Source organism: Antechinus flavipes, chromosome 3 (genome assembly GCF_016432865.1).
Source record: "Antechinus flavipes isolate AdamAnt ecotype Samford, QLD, Australia chromosome 3, AdamAnt_v2, whole genome shotgun sequence".
NCBI classification, from domain to species: domain Eukaryota; kingdom Metazoa; phylum Chordata; class Mammalia; order Dasyuromorphia; family Dasyuridae; genus Antechinus; species Antechinus flavipes.
Genome location: NC_067400.1, coordinates 581,483,101 through 581,504,287, shown reverse-complemented (window position 1 = coordinate 581,504,287; position 21,187 = coordinate 581,483,101). Strand labels below are relative to the sequence as shown.

General features: G+C 38.4%; 1 protein-coding gene across 1 annotated transcript in view; it reads right to left on the bottom strand.

The window, feature by feature from the left end:
* Window positions 1–16,899: 16,899 nt before the first annotated feature.
* The window catches only part of HTR1D (5-hydroxytryptamine receptor 1D), a 20,221-nt gene continuing 15,933 nt past the window's right edge, over window positions 16,900–21,187 (bottom strand). Inside the window, exon 2 of the mRNA XM_051988281.1 lies at window positions 16,900–21,187. This exon is cut by the window's right edge and continues 1,359 nt beyond it. Within this exon, the coding sequence (XP_051844241.1) occupies window positions 19,703–20,836 (1,134 nt within the window). The 5' untranslated portion in view covers window positions 20,837–21,187 and the 3' untranslated portion in view covers window positions 16,900–19,702.

Here is a 21,187-nt window from a genome sequence, read left to right as displayed (position 1 = left end):
TGGGGATAATAATTATATTCCTTACTTCATGAAGCTATTGGGAAGAAAGGCTTTAGCAACCTTTAAATGCTATCAAAAGAGAGTTTTGCTATTATTATTGAAGTTAAGCTAAAATTTAAGGGCACATGATTGTTCCCAGATACTATGTAAATTATGCAAAAACAAAAATGACAGTCTCTATTTTCAAGGTGCTTATATTTGGGGTGGAGGAGACAGGGGGAAGGGGAACTCAGGGCCACCCACTATTGCTGTTAAGCCTCATAGGCCATTTTCACTAATGCTTAGATCACTGCATCTCCCCATATCTTTCAGCAGCCTTCAATACCCAGCCTGCCAGCCCTCAGGGTTTTGGCAAAAGCCAGGCTCTCAAGCTGTCTATTCCTATTAGATGCATGTTTTTCAGGCAGATACAGAGATGCCTTCCTGTCCTGGGCCCTGCCCCAGCCACTTCCTGGCTCCATATCTTCTCTCTTCCTTTCTTATACATGTTCAGTAAATGGCCAGTTTGAGTGGGCAGTTCTAGAGAGGGTCTGGCCTTGTAATTTCATTAGAAGCTCCCCAATAAGGGAACTTACTCTACCAATGAGAAGTTAACTAACCCTTTCTCTGCAGCTTAACACCCAGAGGTTATGGGAATTGCTTAAATTCACACAGTATTTTTCGGAATCAAGACTAGAACCCAAGGCCTCCTGGTTCTAAGGACCTCTCTCCATCTTCTGTAGAGCACTGGCTCTCAAGTAGGCAGATAGGAGAAGCTAAAACTAGGAAACGACTTTCTTCAGGTTAGTAGCACTAAGGTTAAACTTGGAAACCGTATGAGATCACGAATCATAGAAACAGATACAGATTCCTTGCAAAGTAAATGAAGGGACACAAAAATGATTGAGTTCATGATTCTGGGCATGATTCCCAACAATAGCAGAGTAGAGACCATTATTTTAGAGGAACAAAAAACTCACACTTTAAAAAAAAATCCTACATCAAAAGCAGAGAACATGGAATGTCAGAGCTGGGAGGGTCCTTATAAAATAGAATGTCAGAGCTGGAAGAGCCCTTAGAACACAGGATGTCAGAGCTTGGAGGGCCCTTAGAATATGGAATGTCAGAGCTGGGAGGACTTTCAGAACACAGAATATCAGAGCTAGGTGGGAGCCTTTGAACACAGGAGGTCAGAGCTGGGAGGGGTCTTAGAACATAAGATATCAGAGTTGGAAGGGCCCTTAGAAGATGGAATATCAGACCTGGGAGGACTCTTAGAACCTTAAAACATAAAATGTCAGAATTGGGGGGAGAAGGGGCTTAGAATACACAGAGCTTGAAGGGATCTTAAAACATGGAATGTCACACTTCCTAGCTGTGTGACCCTGGGCAAGTCACTTAACCCCAATTGCCTCAGAAAACAAAACAAAAACCATGGAATGTCAGAGCTGGGAAGGAAAATAGAATATCATAGCTGGGAGGAGCCTCAGAACATAAGATGTCAGAACTGGAAGGGGCCTTAGAACATAGAACATTAGAATATAAAGTCAATAAACTCTAAATAGTAAGAAGGAGGCTTAGATCCCAAAGTGTCTGTGCTGGGAGCCACCAGCCACTAGCTAAGCCAGCTTAACTCCTTCATTTACAGAAATTACCCTAAACCTAGAGTTCAAGGAAACACGGGGTTCAAATTTCACCTCTGACACTTAATAGTTATGTGATCCTGGGCAAGGCACTTAACATCTCCCTGGCCCAGCCTCAGTTTCCTCATAAAACAAGAATCATAATACCACCAGTTACCTCCCTCACAGGAATGATGTGAGAGTTACAGAGAGGTAAGGTGTTGTGGAAAATTAAAATTAAAGTGTATAAATGTCAATTGTTATTAAGGGAGACCTGAAGGTCTATAAGGATTGCTTGTTGTCTTGACTTGACTCAAGAAAGAAAAGATTTGGGTTTTTTTTTTTCCCATCTGAGGAGGGAGGTGGGAGTGTGGGGGGTGAATTGGCAGAAAAGCCAAGGAAACTCACTCAATCCATTCTTTAAGCATTTATTCTGCCCTCCTAGGTGTCCGCTACTGAGCAAAAAAAATCTCTACCTTTAGGGAATATCTATTCTACTTTCCTTCTTTCCTGACTTCTTCCCTCTCTCCTTTATTTCCTTCCTCTCTTTCTCTTTTCTTTCCTGCCTTTTTCTATCACTCTTTTTCTTTTTACTTTTTTCCAATTACATGTAAAGACAAATTTTAACATTCATTTTTTTATTAAAGCTTTTTATTTACAAAGCATATGCATGGGCAATTCTTCAACATTAATCCTTGTAAAATCTTGTATTCCAAACTTCCCCCTTCTTGCCCCCCCCTTTCCCTAGATGGCAAGTAATCCAATATATGTTAAACATGTTAAAAATATATTAACATTCATTTTTTTAAAATTCTGAGTTCTGAATTTTCTTCCTTCCTTCCCTGCCCTCTCTCCTCCCTTCTCCTCTCCTTTCCTATGTTTCCTTCTCTTTTCTTCCCTTCTTCCCTGCCCTCCCCTCACCCCAAGATGGTAAGAAATTTAATATAGGTTATATATGAGCAAACATGTAAAACATATTTCTTTATTAGCCATGTTATAAAAGAAGAAACAGACCAAAAGGAAAAAATGTTAAGTGTCTGAGATTAGATTTGAACTCCGGTCCTTCTGACTTCTCTATCCCCTGTGCCACCTAGCTGCCCTCCAATATATCCAGGGTCACAAAAAATTTCTTAGACAAAAAAGAGAAAAAGTTTAAGAGTCCCTGCTGTAGTCCACTCCCCTCATTTGACAATGAAGGTTAACCTGTCTTGAGAGAGAGGTTAAGGTCATATCTTAAGTGTCATTGCTAATATTAAATCCATTCCAAAGAGAAACCATAGAGTTTGATGGAAAACACCCTAGACTTGTCATTAACTATTTACCAATTGTATAATAATGAACAAGTCACTTAATATCTCTGGGCCTCAGTTTCCCCTTTTGTAAAATGGACCAGATAGACAAAGTTAAACTAGGTGGTCGCTTTTAGCTCGAGCTTTATGATCTGCTGAAAAGTATAATTATTAGAAAATTCATCTTTATATTGAACCAACTTTTGGTGGTCAGAAAAGATCAGACAGCTCCAGGTGTCCCCAGAAACTGCCCAGCCTTTGAGACTAAGAGCCTTAGGTTCACAGCTTGCCAGCTGGTACTGACTCTGCCTCCTGGGGAAAAGAGCCACTAGGTCTCGTCTGACCCTGAACTCCAGGGAGCTCCAGGGCCCCCATCTAATGTCCCTTTTAAGCAAAACTGCTGATGGAGAGAGGAAGGAGATGGACACTCCAACCGCTTGCCTCCAGGACCTGCACTGCCTGGGAAAGTGACTTCTCCCAGTGTTTCTGTGCCCCCTGCTGGCTATGTGTGATATGGACAGGAAGATTTGGAAGATGGGAAGGAGCTTCCTGCAAGGAGTTAGGTAACTATCCTGATGGAGTCAGGAACACTGTTCTTTCTGGGGAAGCCAAGGCAACTTAGGCTTGTATCTGGCTCTGGGCAGTTTCCTACTGTAGAATTTTAGACAAATCACTTAACTTTTACAAAACTCAGTATCCTTTTCCGTTAAATGGAGACAGGAATACAGATGCCCATTTGTTTTGCATGACTATGTCTATTTGTTACAAGAGTTTTGTTCTTGTGTTTCTTTTTTCTGTAGATTGAGAGGAAGTAAAAAATAAATCCTTATTGATTTTTAAAAATTAAATTAAAAAAACTACCTCACTACCTTCTGAATCCAATTCTCCCTGTGCAACAAGAGAACTGTTCAGTTCTGCAAACATATATTGTATCTAGGATATACTGCAACATATTTAACATATATAGGACTGCTTGCCATCTAGGGGAGTGGGTGGAGGGAGGGAGGGGAAAAATCGGAACAGAAACGAGTGCAAGGGATAATGCTGTAAAAAATTACCCTGGCATGGATCCTGTCAATATAAAGTTATTATTAAATAAAATAAAATAAAATATTAAAAAATTAAAAATAAAAAAACTACCTCAAAGAGTGGAATTTTAAAGTATTGTCTTTGTAAACTGCCAATCAACCAATCAGTGAGCACTTTTTTTCCCTCAATAGTGTTTTATTTTTCCAATAATATGTCAAGATAGCTTTCTTTTTTATTAAAGCTTTTTATTTTCAGAACATATGCACGGATAATTTTTCAACAGTGACCCCTGCAAAAAAAAACCTTGTGTTCCATGGATGGCAAATAATCCAATATATGTTAAACATGTTAAAATATATGTTAAATCCAATAGATGTATACATATTTATACAATTATCTTGCTGCACAAGAAAAATCAGATCAAAAAATGAGAAAGAAAATAAAATGCAAGCAAACAACAACAAAAAGAGTGAGAATGCTATGCTGTTTTCCACACTCAGTTCCCACAGTCCTCTCTCTGGGTGTAGTTGGCTCTCTCATCACTAGATCATTGTAACTGACCTCAATTATCAAGATAGTTTTCAACATTCACTTTTCTCAACATTCATTTTTATAAAATTTTGAAGTTCAAAATTTTTCTTATTTCCTCCCTGCCCAAGACAGCAAGCAATCTGATATAGGTTATACATGTACAATCATTTTAAATATATTTTCATATTACTCATGCTGTGAAAGAAAATCAGAAAAAAAGGGAAAACTACAAGAAAGAAAAAATGAACTAAAAAAAGGTGAAAATACTACATTTCGATCCATAGTCAGCTTCTGTAGTTTATTTCTCTTGATTTGGATGACATTTTCTATCCCAAGTCTATTGGAATTGTTCTGGATCACTGGATTGCTGAGAAGAGGTAAATCTATTATAAGAGAGGTCATCACATAATCTTGTTGCTGTGGACAGTGTTCTCCTGGTTCTGTTCACTTCACTCAGCATCAGTTCATGTGAGTCTTTCCAAACTTTTCTGAAATCATCTGGTTCATCATTTCTTATGGAACAGTAATATTCTGTTAAGGAACAGGTCAATTCTCCGAGAGCCTCCACAGCTGTGGATCATAACTTTTGAAGGAGTTGCGGGGGCAGTCTTTGCTGACACAGGTGTTGTGGCCTGGGAATGAGATAAATTGGAGGCAGGAGGAAGAGGAGAGAGGTCAGATAATGCAATGGCCTTTCAGTCAGAGAGGTCAGGGAACAGCAACAACCTCTCACAAGAGGAGACGCATTCTGCAGGTCTGGATTGGATCTCCAGCAGCCACTGTCAGGTGGCCCCTATGTATTCCAAAAATTCCCATGTATTCCAATAATATTCCATTATATCAATATATTGTAATTTATCCAGCTATTCCCCAACTGATGATGAGTATCCATTCAATTTCCAATTCCTTGATAGCACAAAAAGAGTTATAATAAACATTTTTGCACATGTGGATTCTGTTCCCTCTTTTATGATTTATTTAGGATACAGACTCAGTAGTAACACTGCTATATCAGGAGATATACACAATTTGATAGCCCTTTGGACATAGTTCCAAATTGTTCTCCAGAATGGCCGGATCAGTTCAAAACTCCACCAACAATGCATTAATGTTCCAGTTTTCCAACATCCCCTCCAACATTTATCATTATCATTATCTAACCTGATAGGTGTGAGGTGGTATCTCAGAAATGTTTTAATTTGCATTTTCTCTGATCAATAGTGATTTAAAGAATTTTTTTTCCATATGACTATAGATGACTTTAATTTCTCCATCTGAAAATTGTCTGTTCATATCCCTTGACCATTTATCAATTGGGGGAATGACTTGTATTCTTAGAAGTTTAATCAGTCTTTATCTGCTTCCCTTCTAATCTTGACTGCATTGGTTTTGTTTGTACAAAAACTTTTTAATTGAATGTACTCAAAATTATCCATTTTGTATATCATAATGTTCTCTATTTCTTATTTGGTCATCTCCAGAGATCTGACAAGTAAACTATCCCTTGCTCTCTCAATTTTCTTTTGAGAACACCCTTTATGTTTTAATGATGAACCAATTTTGATCTTATCTTGCTATAGAGTGTGTGATGTTGGTCTATGCCTAGTGTCTACCATTCAGTGAGCATTTATTAAGCACCTATAATGTATCAGGCTCTGAGATACAAAATCCAAAAGAACAGTTATAGAATCAGAGATTTAGAAATAGGAGAGGCCATTGAAGCCATCTAGTCCAATCCCTACATTTCACAGATAAGGAGACTGAGGCTTGCACTGGTTAAGTGATTGCCCAATCAGTAAGTATGTGAGACTGGATTTGAATCCAGAACTTCCTGACTTCAAGTTTAGAGTCCTCTACACTATACTCTGCTGCTGCTATCTCTCAAGTCCTGCCCTCAAAAACCTTCCATTGTAAGAGGAGGAAAAGTAAGCAAGCAGATAGAAATAGACACAGATCACACCTCTACATGCAAAGCTATCTGAAATGAGGTGGGAAGTGAAGTCACAAGGGCAGAGCCAGTCATTCAGGGACTTGCAGGGAATATTATTGAACACTCCATTAAACACTGAGGGAGTGTGCAAGGTATGGCCCCTGTCTTTAAAAAGACAGTCAAGTAGAATATTTAAACAGAGATTAAAGGTTCTATGGAGTCATAAAATGTGAAAAGAAACTTTGGATTCATAAAAAGTTAGAACAGGAAGGAATTTTAAATATTGTAGAGTTAGAGGCCAGAATATCAGAGCTGGAAGGGAACTTAGAACATAGACTATCAGAGCTGGGAAGACTTTTAAAACAAAGAATTTCAGAGCTGAGAGGGTCTTTAGAACACTAAATGTCAGAGTTGGCTCTTAAACACAGAATCAAGGTCAATAAAATCTATTTTTTTTACATATGAAACTGCAAATCTATTATATACAAGTTGCCATTCTTTTTAAATATATAATATAATATAAGTTATGTAACTTTCTCTTCCTCCACCCCATTTTTCCCTCTCTTCACCCTATCCTACAGAGGTCCTTGGATCATTGTATTGAGTGGAGTAGCTAAGGCTTTCACAATCATCATTCCAAAACTACGGTTATTATGTCTGTTCTCCTGGTTGTGCTCACTTTACTTTGTATCAATTCATTTTTTTAAAATAACTTTTTAAGGGTCAATAAAATCTAAAGAGTATGAGGCAGCTAGATGGTGAAGTGGATAGAGAACAGCCCTTAAGTCAGAAGGACCAGAACTTAAATCTAGCCTCAGATACTTAATACCTCCTAGCTATGTGAACCCACTTACCACAGCAAAAAAAAAAAAAAAAAAAAAAATCTAAAGAGTAGGAAGAAGCCTTAGATACCAAAGTGTTTGTGCTGGAAGCCCCCATCTAGATCAGACAACCCAACTCCTTCATTTTACAGACGAGGAAACTCAGACCCAAAAAGTCACCTAAAATGATCAGCGTGTTTAAGGTGACCCAGCAAGGTGAGCCACCTAATAAAGATTTCTTGAATGAAATTTGAAAGCAACCTTTGAAGGCAATTACCCTCAACCAAGGACAATAGTCTGTCTTGACTTCCCAAGATCTCTGACCTTGGTTATAGAAGTGAAAAGGAAAAAACAAAGTCTTTCTGATTATAAATGATTCTGTGAAAAAACCCAGGAGGATCTGATGAATGCAAGATTGAGGCATCCTGGGCTCCAACCAGCCAGTTGTGCAACTGGCTCCTTGGCTGCTGGCATTTGCACAGCTGGAGCAGCTTCTGTAAGCTATTTCTCCTGGAAGAAAGAAGAACAGGGATACTTAAAAAGTCCTGCTGCTAAGATCTCTGGCTGCCATTTCGGGAGAAAATCCATGAAAATTTGTCTGGCTCATCATGAAAATTTCCTCTGTGTCTGTGCACACATATGTGTGCAAGTGCATGTATAGGTACACTAGACACAGATATGAAAAAAGGGCTTCTTGATTGGGCCTTTAGTCCACTTTTTGTTCCCTATAACACTGAAATCATTGTGCAGTTACAAGAAGAAAAGTTTAAAGTCACTACTTAATCATTTTATTAGCCATGAGATCATGACCAAAACATATAACTGCTTTGGGTTTCATTTTTCTTATCTGTAAAATGAAGAACTGATTAGAGCAGAGTTTCATAAATCTAAAAGGGAGTCAAAGATCATGATATATTTTAAGAATCCTAGAAAATCATCCAAAAACCTACTGTAAACAATTAATAGCTTTAGCAAAGTTGCAGGATATAAAATAAACCCACACAAATCATCAGCATTTTTCCATATTGCTGACAAAGTCCATCAGCAAGATATAGAAAGAGAAATTCCAGTTAAAATTACTTTAGACAAAATAAAACACTTGGGGTCTACTTGCCAAGATAAACCCAAGAACTGTATGAAATACAATTACAAAACACTTCTCACACAAATAAAGTCAGAGCTAAACAATTGGAAAAATATCAATTGTTCCTGGCTAGGCTGAGCTAATATAATAAGAATGACAATTCTGCCTAAATTGGTCTACTTGTTCAGTGCCATACCAATCAAACTGTCAAAACATTATTTTATAGAACTAGAAAAAATAATAACAAAATTCATCTGGAAAAACAAAAGGTCAAGAATACCTAGGGAATTAATGAAAAAAAAAATACAACAGTACCAAAGCTAAAACTGTATTATAAAGCAGCACTCATCAAAAACCATTTGATATTGGCTAAGAAATAGAGTGGTGGATCAGTGGAATAGATTAGACACATGACACAATAAGCAAGACCTTTAGCAATCTAATATTTGATAAACCTCCAAACTCCAGTTTCTGGAATAAGAACTCAGTATTTGACAAAAATCGATGAAAAAACTGGAAAATAATAAGTCAGAAACCCAGCATAAACCTACATCTCACACCCTATACTAAAATAAAGTCAAAATGGGTGCATGATTTGAGCATAAAGGATGATACCATAAACAAATTAGGAAAACAAGGGATAATTTACCTATCACATCTTTGAAGAAGGGAGACATTTATGACCAAAGAAGAACTAGGGAACATTATGAAAGGCAAAATGGACAACTTTGATTACATTAAATTTAAAAAGGTTTTGCATAAACAAAACCAACAGAAACAAGATTAAAAGGGAAGAACAAAGCTGGGGGTGGGGGATCTTTACAGCCAATATTTCTGATAAAGGTCTCATTTCTAAACTATATAAAGAACTGTGTCAAATTTATAAGAATACATGTCATTCCCCAATTGATAAATGGTCAAAGGATATGATCAGACAATTTTCAGATGACAAAATTAAAGCCATCTATAGTTATATGGAAAAAATGCTCTAAATCATTATTTTTTTAATTAAAGCTTTTTATTTTCAAAATAATACATGGATAGTTTTCAACATTTATCCCTACAAAATAATGTATTCTAATTTTTCCCTCCCTTTTCCTAGCCTCTTCTCCAAGTGGCAAGTGATCCAATATATGTTGAGTTTGTGCAATACTTCTATATATATTTCCACAAATATCATGCTACTCCAGAAAAATAAGATCAGAGGGGGAGAAAAAAGGGAAACAAAACAAAATTCAAGCAAACAGCAACAAAAAGAGTGAAAATATTATGTTCCCACTGACTTCTCTTAGTGCAGATAGCTTTCTTAATCACAAAACCATTGGAATTGGTCTGAATTACCTCATTGTTGATGAGAGCCATGTCAATCAGAATTGACCATCATAAAATCTTATTTCTCCTGCTTCCGCTCATTTCCTTTAACATCAATTCATGTGAATTTCTCAGAGATTTGCCTCTCTGAAATCATCCTGCTGATCAGCTCTTACATTCCATAACATTCATATACCATAACTTATTCAGCCATTCTCCAATTGATGGGCATCCACTCAGTTTCCAATTTTTTACCACTACTTATTATCATTATTATTAGCTTTTATTAAGCTGCCACAGACATTTTTGCCCATGTGGATCCCTTTCCCTTCTTTATAATCTCTTTAGCATACAAGCCCAGTAGAAATATTGCTGGATCGAAGGGTATACATAGTTTGGGTTTATATCCCAAGGAAATTATAAAGGAGGAAAAAGGATTCACATGTACAAAAATGTTTGTAGCAGCTCTTTTTGTGGTAGCCAAGAATTAGAAAATTAGTAGATGGCAAGAAGAGAAGAAACAGAGATTAAAGAAATTAGAGTAGGTCATTAGGAAACCAAATTATCACTCTCTGCAGATATTATGATGGTATATTCAGAGAACCCTAGAGAATCATCTGAAAAACTATTAGAAGTAATCCACAACTTTAGCAAAGTTACAGGATACAAAATCAATCCTCATAAATCATCAGCATTTTTATACATCACTAACAAAATTCAACAGCAAAAGATACAAAGAGAAATTCCATTTTAAATAATTGTCGATAGCATAAAATATTTGGGAATCTATCTGCCAAGGGAGGGTCAGGAACTATATGAGCAAAACTACAAAGCACTTTCCACACAAATAAAGTCAGATCTAAGCAATTGGAAAAATATCAAGTGCTCTTGGATAGTTCAAGTGAATATAATAAAGATGGCAATACTATCTAAACTAATCTATTTATTTAGTACTATCCCAATCAAACTCCCAAGAAACTATTTTACTGACCTAGAAAAAAAAAATTCATCTTGAAGAACAAAAGGTCAAGAATTTCAAGGGAATTAATGAAAAAAAAAAAAGCACATGAAGGTGGCCTAGCTGTACCAGATCTAAAACTGTATTATAAAGCAGCAGTCATCAAAACCATTTGGTACTGGCTAAGAAATAGAGCAGTTGCTGAATAGAATAGGTTAGGTTCACAGAACAAAATAGTCAATGACTATAGCAATCTAGTGTTTGACAAACACAAAGACCCAGCTTTTAGGATAAAAATTTACTATTTGACAAAAACTGCTGGGAAAATTGGAAACTAATATGGCAGAAATTAGGCATTGACTCACACATAACACCACATATAAAGATAAGGTTGAAATGGGTTCATGATCTAGACATAAAGAATGACATTATAAACAAATTAGAAGAACGTAAGATAGTTTACCTCTCATCTCTGTGGAGGAGGAAGGAATTTGTGACCAAAGAAGAACTAGAGATCATTATTGATCACAAAATAGATAATTTTGATTAAATTAAATTAAAAATTTTTGTACAAACAAAACTAATGCAGACAAGATTAGAAGGGAAGAAATAAACTGGGAAAACATTTTTATATTCAGGAGTTCTGATAAAGGCCTCATTTCTAAAATATATATATAATTGACTCAAATTTATAAGAATTCAAACCATTCTCCAATTGATAAATGGTCAAAGGATATGAACAGACAATTTTCAGATGAAGAAATTGAAACTATTTGTAACCATATTAAAAGGTGCTCTAAATCACTATTGATCAGAGAAATGCAAAAGACAATTCTGAGACACCACTGCACACCTGTCAGATTGGCTAAGATGACAGGAAAAGATAATAATAAATGTTGGAGGGGATGTGGGAAAACTGTGACACTAATATATTGCTGTGGAATGAATCCAACCATTCTGAAGAGCAATTTGGAACTATGCTCAAAAAGCTATCAAACTGTGCATACCCTTTGACACAGCAGTGTTTCTACTGGGCTTATATTCCAAAGAGATCTTAAAAGAGGAAAAAGTATCTACATGTGCAAAAATGTTTGTGGTAGTCCTTTTTGTAGTGGCAAGAAACTGGAAGCTGAATGGATGCCCGAATGGTTGGGTAAATTGTGGTATATGAATATGATGGAATGTTATTGCTCTGTAAGAAATGATCAGCAGGATGATTTCAGAGAGGCCTTGAGAGACTCACATTAACTGATGCTGTGAAGTGAGAAGAACCAGGGGAACATTGTACATGGCAACAACAAGACTATACTATGATCAATTCTGATGGATGTGACTCTCTTAAACAATGAAAGAATTCAAACCAGTTCCAATTGTTCAGTGATGAAGAGAGCCATCTATACCCAGAGAAAGGACCATGGGAGCTGAGTATGGAATATAGCATTCTCACTCTTTCTATTGTTGTTTGCTTGCATTTTTTCTTTCTCAGTTTTTTTTGCCCTTCTTGATCTGATTTTTCTTGCGCAGCAAAATAATTGTATAAATATGTATATTGGATTTAACATGCATTTTAACATATTTAACATATATTGGACTGTCTGCCATCTAGGGGAGGGGATAATTTGGAACAGAAGGCTTTGCAAGGCTCAATGTTGAAAAATTATCCATGCATATGTTTTGCAAATAAAAAGCTTTAATAAAAAAAGAAAAATGAATAGATGCCTATTAATCGGGGAATGGCTGAACAAGTGAACAAGGTAATGGAACATTATTGTTCTTTTAAAAAATGATGAACAAGCTGATTTTAGAAAGACCTGGAAAGATTTTCATAAACTGATACTGAGTGAAACAAGCAGAACTAAGAATACATTGTATACAGTAACAGCAAGATTGTGTGATGATCAACTGTGAAAGACTTCTCAGTTCTTCTCAGTTGTTCAGTGATCCAAAGCAATCCCAATAGATTTTGGACAGAAAATGTCATCTACATCCAGAAATAGAAGTAAGGAGACTAAATATAAATCAACACATGCTATGTTCAATTCATTTTTCTGGTTTTTTAATCTCTCTCAAGATTTTTCTCTTTTGCTCTGATTTTTCTCTCCCAACATGATTCATAAAGCAATGTATATTTAAAAAATAAATAAATTTACTAGGGGAAAAAAAAGACTTCATCTTTCTACTCAATCTTCTCATCTTTCAATTTGAAAGGGTTGGACAAACTGATCAAGAGGAATAAACATTTATGTAGCACTTTAAAGTTTTCCAATTGCTTTATAAATATTGCCTCATTTAGTTTTCACAACTTTGAGAAGTAGGGGCTATCATTATCCCTATTTTACAGATGAGGCAATTGAGGTAAGCAGTGGTGAATTGACTTATGCATGGCCTCACAGCTATTGAATGTCTGAAACTGAATTTGAACTCAGATTTTCCTGATTTGGGCAATTTGGTGTCACAGCAGATAGATTACCAGCTCTGGAGTTTAAATTTGTTTAAATGTTATCTCAGGCCCTTACTAGCTATGTGGCCCTGGGCAAGTCACTTCATTCACTCTGTTTGTCTCAGTTTCCTCACCTATAAAATGAGCTAGAGAAGAAAATGACCAACTACTCCAGTATCTTGGCCAAGAAAACTCCAAATGAGGTCATGAAAAACCAGACAGGACTGAACAATACTTTCTGACTCTAAGTCCAAGACTTTATCCATTGAATCTCTTTATAATCTCAGCCAACTCTGGTCCCTTCCCCATCGGCCCATCTGCCCCCTTGACAATGTATGTGCCATTTCCATTGCCCAGAGACACTGCATGTCAGAACCTCTCTGTAGCCCCAAAAAGTAGCTCAGATGTCAGCCTCCCCTAGAGGGTGCAGAGGGACGGAATTCCTCATCCACAAACTTCCTATTCCCCAGCTCTTGTGGTAAGGTCCCCTGTTTCCTGTCTACACTGTCCTTAATGTTGGATGAGGGGAGGGATGGAACCCAGATTTCCTTAGTATTCCTGACTACATAATTATATGTATTTACAAGGAAAATTCTCAGGAGTCCATAAACTTCACCAGACCAATAGAGAAAGGGCACAACACACAAAAGGGCCAAGCACCCCTGAGACAGTCTTTTTTTCACTTCTAGATCTTATGATTCCACCCTAATTTCCTATAGTGCTCATTATATGCTTCTCTTTCAAGGCCCAGCCTTTGCTAGTGACTTGGCAATAACAGCCATACTTCTTCCCTTTGCTGAGGCTGGCCTATTAAATGATCCAATGGATAGGGTGCAGGACTTAGGAGTCATGGAGAGCAGAGTTGAAATTCTGCTTCAGACACTTCCTCTCTGTGTGACTCTGGACAAATCAATTAACCTCTCTCAATCCGTTTCCTGCTCTGTATAATGGGGTTATTGGTGGCAACTACCTCACAAGTATTATTGTGAGAATCAAATTAGTTAACATACATAAAATGTATGTATGTAGAACCTTAAAGGGTTCTATAAATGCTAGCTATTATTATTATTCCTGAGACATCAATTAATAAAATTTTTCTTTCTGTTCTGCCCTACATAGCTTTCTCCTTCCCCTCTACTTCCCTGGGTTTATGCATGGAGACCATAGAGTTTCAGATCTGACCCTGACCTAAGAACATCAATTGTTCCAACTGGAAGTGACCAAAGACTATAGCATTAGAACACAGGATGTCAGAGCTGGGCGAGCCCTTAGAATACAGGATGTCAGATCTAAACAGGCACTTAGAACATGGTATGTCACAGCTGGGAGGCCCTTAGAACACAGGATGTCAGATTTTGGAGGACCCATAGAACACAGAGTATCAGATCTGGGAGGGTCCTTAGAACACAGGATGTCAGTACTAGAAAAGATTCTGCAACATAAGATGTCAAAAGTAGAAGAGATGTGAACATACTGAGTATTAGGTTTAGACTAAAGTAGCTTTGAAGCCATCTAGTTCAACTTTTTCATTTCACAAAAGGGACCTGACATATTCAAAATCATCAAATAAGTAAGTGTTGGTTTCTAAACTAGAACTCAGATTAGGAAAGAGGGAAGAAGGGAGGGAAGGAGAGATAAGATGAAGAAGGGAAAGAGGGAGGAAAGAAAGGAAGAAAAGAATGGAGGAAGGAAGAAAGAGATGAAAAAAGGAAGGGTGGGGGAGAGAAGAAAGAACCTAACATTTATTAAGTGCTAGGGATTATGCTAAGTGCCTTACAAATATTATATCAACAATCCTAGGAGATAGGTGGTATTTAACACCATTTTGCAAAAATAAAAAATAAATTAAAAGGTTGAGTACTTGTCCAAGGTCACATAGTAAATGTGTGAGGCTGGATTTGAACTCCTCTTCCTGAGTCCAGGTGATCTCTTAATTTTTCTCAGAAAGATCAAGTGGCCCAATGGAAATGTTCCTAAGTCTGGAGTCTGGATTCTACTAACTGTATGACTTTGAGGGAGTTATTTAAGCTTTGTGAGTTTCAATTTCTTGACTGATTTATTAAATATAATATTACCCTAATGGCTCTGCTCTGGCTGCCTTCTCTCTCCCTTCAGGGCCCTGGAGGATAGAAGAAGAGTCACACTATATCTTTGCATCATCATCATCATCATCATCATCATCATTACCATGTGTGAGGTTGTGACTAAGTGTGAAAAAAGGCACAAGATCCAGCCAGACAAGATGGAAGTGGGAGGGAGACCAAAGAGATACCTCATCTGGAGCTATAGAAAGCTAATGTGTTCTCAAATTGCCAAAATATGGTGAGTTCTTTTATCTGGGCTCTAGTCTCCACTCTGTTACTAACTTCCTCTGTGTGTAATCTTTGACAAGTCCAGTGTTTTGGAACCTCAGTTTCCCCAAGTGGAAAATTGAGAGGACTAAGGACCCTTCACTTCTAAAGCATTTGATCTTGAAATCCATTCCAGCTCTGACATCCTCTGTTCTAAGAGCCCTCTGATATTCTCTGTTCCAAAGGCCTTCTCTGTTCTGATATTCTAAGGGCCCTCCCAGCTGTGACATTCTGAGTTCCAAGGCATCTTTCAGCTCTCTTATTCTGTTCTAAAACCTTGCCCAGCTCTGACATTTTGTGTTTTAAGGAACTTCCCAATTCTGACATTCTGTGTAAATAAGGGCCCTTCCAGTTCTGATATTCTGTGTTCTAAGGCCCCTCCTAGCACTGACATTCTGAGTTCTGAGAGCTTCATCAAATGTAGCCCCAGGACTGGACACAATAAAGGAACTCCCACTTCATCTGGCATAGCCGCTACTCTTGAAGTCATCTATCTCTAAGCACAAATTTGTCAGCAGGACTCCTTCCTCTTTTTGTACTCCCCTTTCCCATATCTCTTCCTACTCCCCTACCCTCATTTGACCTTTGCATCCTCTCAGCCCCTTCCCCTCAATTAAATACAAGGTCATTAAATATAAGGTTGTATAGGAGGGAAGCCACTTTGCCATTGCAGGGAATAGGGAAGCCTTCATGTAGAAGATGTCTGAGCTCCATTTTGAAGCAATCTGGGACAGAGGTAAGAAGCGAGTGCACTCCAGACATGAGGGACTTTCAGTGCAAAGTCTTAGCTGGACTATCAGTTAAAGGAATTGGGAGTTTATTCTGAAGAAGTGACATCATTGGTGAGATGGCTGGGCTGTAGTCACCATCAAATATTGGAAAGGCCACTATGTAGAAAAGCATTCTACTTCTCCCCAGAGGGTAGAAGTAGGTAAAAGTTAGAGAAACAGATTGAGACTTGATTTCAGAAAAGACTTTGTAACAATGAGAAAAAATAGACTAACTACAGAGATAAATACCCTTTTACTTTAGGTCTTCTGGGTAAGGCTGGGGTTGACCACTCACTGGGGATGTTGGAGAGAAAGAAAGGCAGGACCAGATCCCCTCTTAGGTCTCTAGCAACTTAAAAAATTTGTGATTCTGACAACCCTGAAGATATTTGAAGATACCTGCCATGTTCTTCACTGAATATTCTTTTTTCCATGCTAAACATGGCCAGTTCTTTCAACAAATGCTTGTGTGATAGGATTTCCAAATTAACATCCTGATTGCTTTCTTCTGAGAGACAGATGTGGCTCATATCTTTTTTTCTGTTTTGTTTTTCTCTTTATTTTTAAATGAATAGTTTTTTGTTTTCAAAATGCATCCAAAGATAGTCTTTAACACTGACTCCTGCAAAACCCCATGTTCCAAATTTTTCTCCCTCCCTTCCATCACTCCCTCCCTTAGACATCAAGTAATCCAATATATGTCTAACTTATATCTTGATTTAAGATCTAGATGCCATTCCATGTAGGGCCTGGGAAAAGAAATAATTTAAAAGATTGATATCCATTGATAATTTCACATGCTTTTTTATTGTAGAAGACTTCATCTCTTAGAAGCCAGACAGTCAATGGTATAAAAATAATTTTGTACAATGCTCCCTTCTTATTACCCATTTAATGTTCGATCCTTTTGGGGTTATATACACTTTTCATGGGAGGAACACAGATTGTAACATTGCTATAGTAAGCAAGAGAGCTGCTGGAGAATACTAAGAAAGATCTCCTGGCCAGTCAGCTGGCACTGTCCAAGAGAGTGCTTTAATCATTATGTCTAGGACAAGCAGCACAAGCACAGATACATGAGAACATCCCCACAAATCAGAAGTCAAGACACACAACACATTGGCATTCCAGCAAGAGAGCCAAAAACAGGGGAATTGTCATGTGGAGGGAAGCAGCATTAAGTGGAGGCTCAAGTCATCTACACAGGAGTTGAGAACAGAATTTAGTTTCAAAGGAAGAGAGAAAGTTATTTTTATGAATCTCTGATCTAGGAACTAAATGGCAGCTTTCCCTCATTATGTGCTTATCTTCTTTTCTGTTATTGTAGTGGAATCCCAATACCTCACTCCACTATTTCCAGAGGCAATGATGGCTGTCATCAGTGCTCATATAAAGCAAGATGTATGACAGGGTATAAGAAGATCCTTGCCTGATCTTTTTGGGTCCACCTCCAGATTTCTATGTATCTCAAGCACCAAAAAAAAAGGCTTAGCATTTTTCCTTCCTCCAAAAGGTGTGTTAGGAGATCCATCTCAAGAGAAGCACAATCAGGGAGGTTCTGTTTATACCATGGTGCCAAAAGAAATGGTACCTCTGCACTTGATTATGGGCAAATTACCTGCCCCCCCAAGTCTCAGTTTCTGAGAGAGTTTTGCATCATCTAGTGGTCTCTAAAAATATTCCAAATCAGATCCACTAGATTGCCTTTGAACCTGGAGAAAAAGAAAAACAAGACAGCTCTACAATATGTGGGTTTGTGTCATGGTCTCCAAGTACACCTTTCAGTTCTAGTATTTCTCCCAATGTACACAACATACCCCTACATTAACATGCACCTGGCTTCACATAAAACAAGAAAGTTGGACTAGAGAATCTCTGAGATCCCTTCCAAGTCTGATAAGACTTTGTATTCTAGAATCCATGCCAATATTCCAGTCTTTGGAATTCTAGGTTCTTGTCCTAGGTGTCTTCTGGACTTTGTAATGCTCCTGATGTGAACAAAACCAGATCTAAAATCTCCAGATTGAACTAATTGCCTTGACCATCCTGTCTTCAGATTCTCTGTAGACTCAGGAAATCATCAATGGAATGAAGTCAATGGGTTCCCTTGATTATAGATTCCCTGAATCCAAATCAAGGGTTCCTCTTGATTTTAGATTCCCTGGATCCAAGTCAATGGATTCCCTTTTTCATTTGTTTTGAAATAAATGTACCACAGACAAGAAGATCTTTTCTGGATGAATCTTCTCAATGGGCTAGGTCTTCTCCCATGGATCAGAGGCTTTCTCTCTTGAACTCTCCCCAGGCAGAAGCCTTGGGTCAGCTGAATCTCTGCCAGCTCCTCTGTTGGACAAAGTTTAATTATGTTTCTGCTCATTTACAGTCATGGGATTCCAGGTAGTTCAAGAACATTGAAGACATTAGGAAGCGTAAACCTAGAGCAGTGCTCTGGGTATATCCAAGTCCCCAGGGGAGTGGGGGAAAGAACATTTCTGTCATGTTTTCATTTCTTCTTCCTCTTATGCATTTAATATTTGGGTCTTGATTGACTCAGATTGAATGTAAATAACAATCATTTCTGCTTTGACCAGAAACCCTGAGGGTCTTCCCCTCTCAGATTTATTTATTTAGATTTTTTTTGACTAGATGAAAAAGGAGATTCTTGGCTTCAATTGCTACTTAGCCTTAACCACTGAATGGGTATTGCCTCAGTCAAACTGAGACCTGTTGAAGACCTTAGTTTAAAAAGACCAAGGTCTCCCACTGCATCCAGGACCATCTCCAGTTGTCCTGATCTGTCTGGCCCCTGGACCCAGATGGCTCTGGAGGGCAAAGTGAAACAGGTGCCCTTGCACAGTCCTCCCACACTTAAAGTCAATTCACTTGCATGTCATAGCATCACCTCCCTGATGTCAGGGTCCTCTTCAAGGACAAACAACAACAATTCCTACTTAACTGTATAAAAGTCTTATCTCCTTTTACATTGTAAGACCTTATGAATAAGGACTATGTCTTATGCTTGCATCCTCAGCAGTGCCTATTAGAACTAGGGATTTTGCAAATATTGGTTCAATTCCATAAAGAGTTATTAAATAGCTACTATGTATAGAACACTGCACTGTACACTTAAGGAAGATACAAAGTTTAAAGAAGACATGGCCCCTGTATTCATGGAGCTCAGTCTAATAGGGGGAGAAAACAAAAACACATCTATAATATACAATGTTACATTGAATTCAATACTGCAAGAATTAGCTCAGCGCCAGGGATACAAAAGACAAAATCAAGAACAGTTCCTACCCTCAAGGAGCTTACATCTATTGGGAGGAAATAGACATAGGTATATAAATACAAAAATTATATACAAACTAAATACACCATGAGTAGAAAGGGACAAAATATAATAATATTCAAGGTCTAAGATGGGGGAAGTAACTCATGACTTTTGAGGAGCAACAGGGAAAAACATTTGGCATTTGAGTTATTGACTGAATGATTTAATTTACAAACTGTAAGAAATTTATCCGGTCTGGATTTTAATGACCATATGATAGCAGGATTCATCAGCAAGCAGAAAAAGATTAAAACTAAGACCCTCTTTTGAACCGTATTAGTTTTTGGAATGCTTGTTTGAATTCTTCATTAAACCAAGTGTAAATTATTGGGTTAATGAGAGAATTTAAATAGCCTAACCATGTGAAAAAATCAAAGAGGGCTGGGTGGAACCAGCAGGAGTCTCGGCAGATGGGTAGGACCAGAGACACGACAAAGAAGGGCAGCCAGCAGACGATGAAAGCCCCCAGGATAATCCCCAGTGTCTTGGTAGCCTTCCTTTCTCTGGCTGCTGAGATCCTCTTCCTTTCCAGGAGGCTGCTGGCTAGCTTGATTTTCACAGGACCGATAAAAAGCGGTGAGTCCCCTGTGTGGGGCTGCCCCTCCTGAAGGCTGGAGTTGATGGAACACAAGGAGGTGCCCGCAGAACCAGTGATGAGATGAGCAGTGGTGAAATGCTTGCCGTATAGGGAAGGTGGCTTCAGGATCCGAGTTCGAGCAGCGACATAGATCCGGCCGTAGAGAATGATGAGCAGTACAGACGGGATGTAAAAAGCACCACAGGTGGAATAGATGGTGTAGGAGATCTGGGAGGTATTCACCAAGCAGTCAGCCAGCTCTCCGTGAGCTTTGGCCTGCCTCCAGAAAAGCGGAGGCATGGAGATACACACAGAGATGATCCAGACCATGGCGATCATGGCCGCTGCCCGGCCAAAGGTTCGACGCTTGCTATATTCCAGGGCGTTGGTGATGGCCCAATATCGGTCCAATGCGATGACGCAGAGATGGAGGATGGAAGCGGTGCAGCAGGTGATGTCTGAGGAGAGCCAGATATCGCACATGATCTGCCCAAAGGTCCAAGTCTGGGTGACGGTGTAAGCGATGCTGATGGGCATTACCAAAACGGACACCAAGAGGTCTGTCACCGCCAGGGAGCCGATGAGATAGTTGGCGGGCGTGTGGAGCTTCCTAGTAAGGAATATCGTGATGATCACAAAAGTGTTGGAGAGAATGGTAGCTAGAGTTATGATGGCCAAAATCACAGCCAGGGAGATCTTGAGTGCTTGGAGCGTTTGTGCATCCCATGCTCCAGATATTTCAGTTGAGTTCAGGGCTTTGCTGGGAGGGGTCCATGCAGAGTCTTCGGTTGATTGGTTCTGGAGGGGCATTTTTGAGGAGTTCTAGCCTTCCACTAGTTTCTCACTTTCACAAACTTTTCTGGGGTCCTAGACCCAGTAGCCTGATTCACCCTTTTGTGGGGTAGGGGTTAAAAATCAAAGGGAAAAGACCATGCCTCCACCAGCATAATGTAGAAAAAAGGACGCAGGACTTAAGTCTTTACATGTGGGTTCAAATCATGGCTCGGGATTTTGTTATATTTGTTTTATCAAACAAACCATTTTCCCTTTTTTGGGCAACATGAGACAGTTGAACTGGGTGAGATCGTTAATTTTAAAAATGCTCATCAATTATTCTAGCACTTTCAAATGTACAAAGCAATTTCCTCATCACTACCCTGA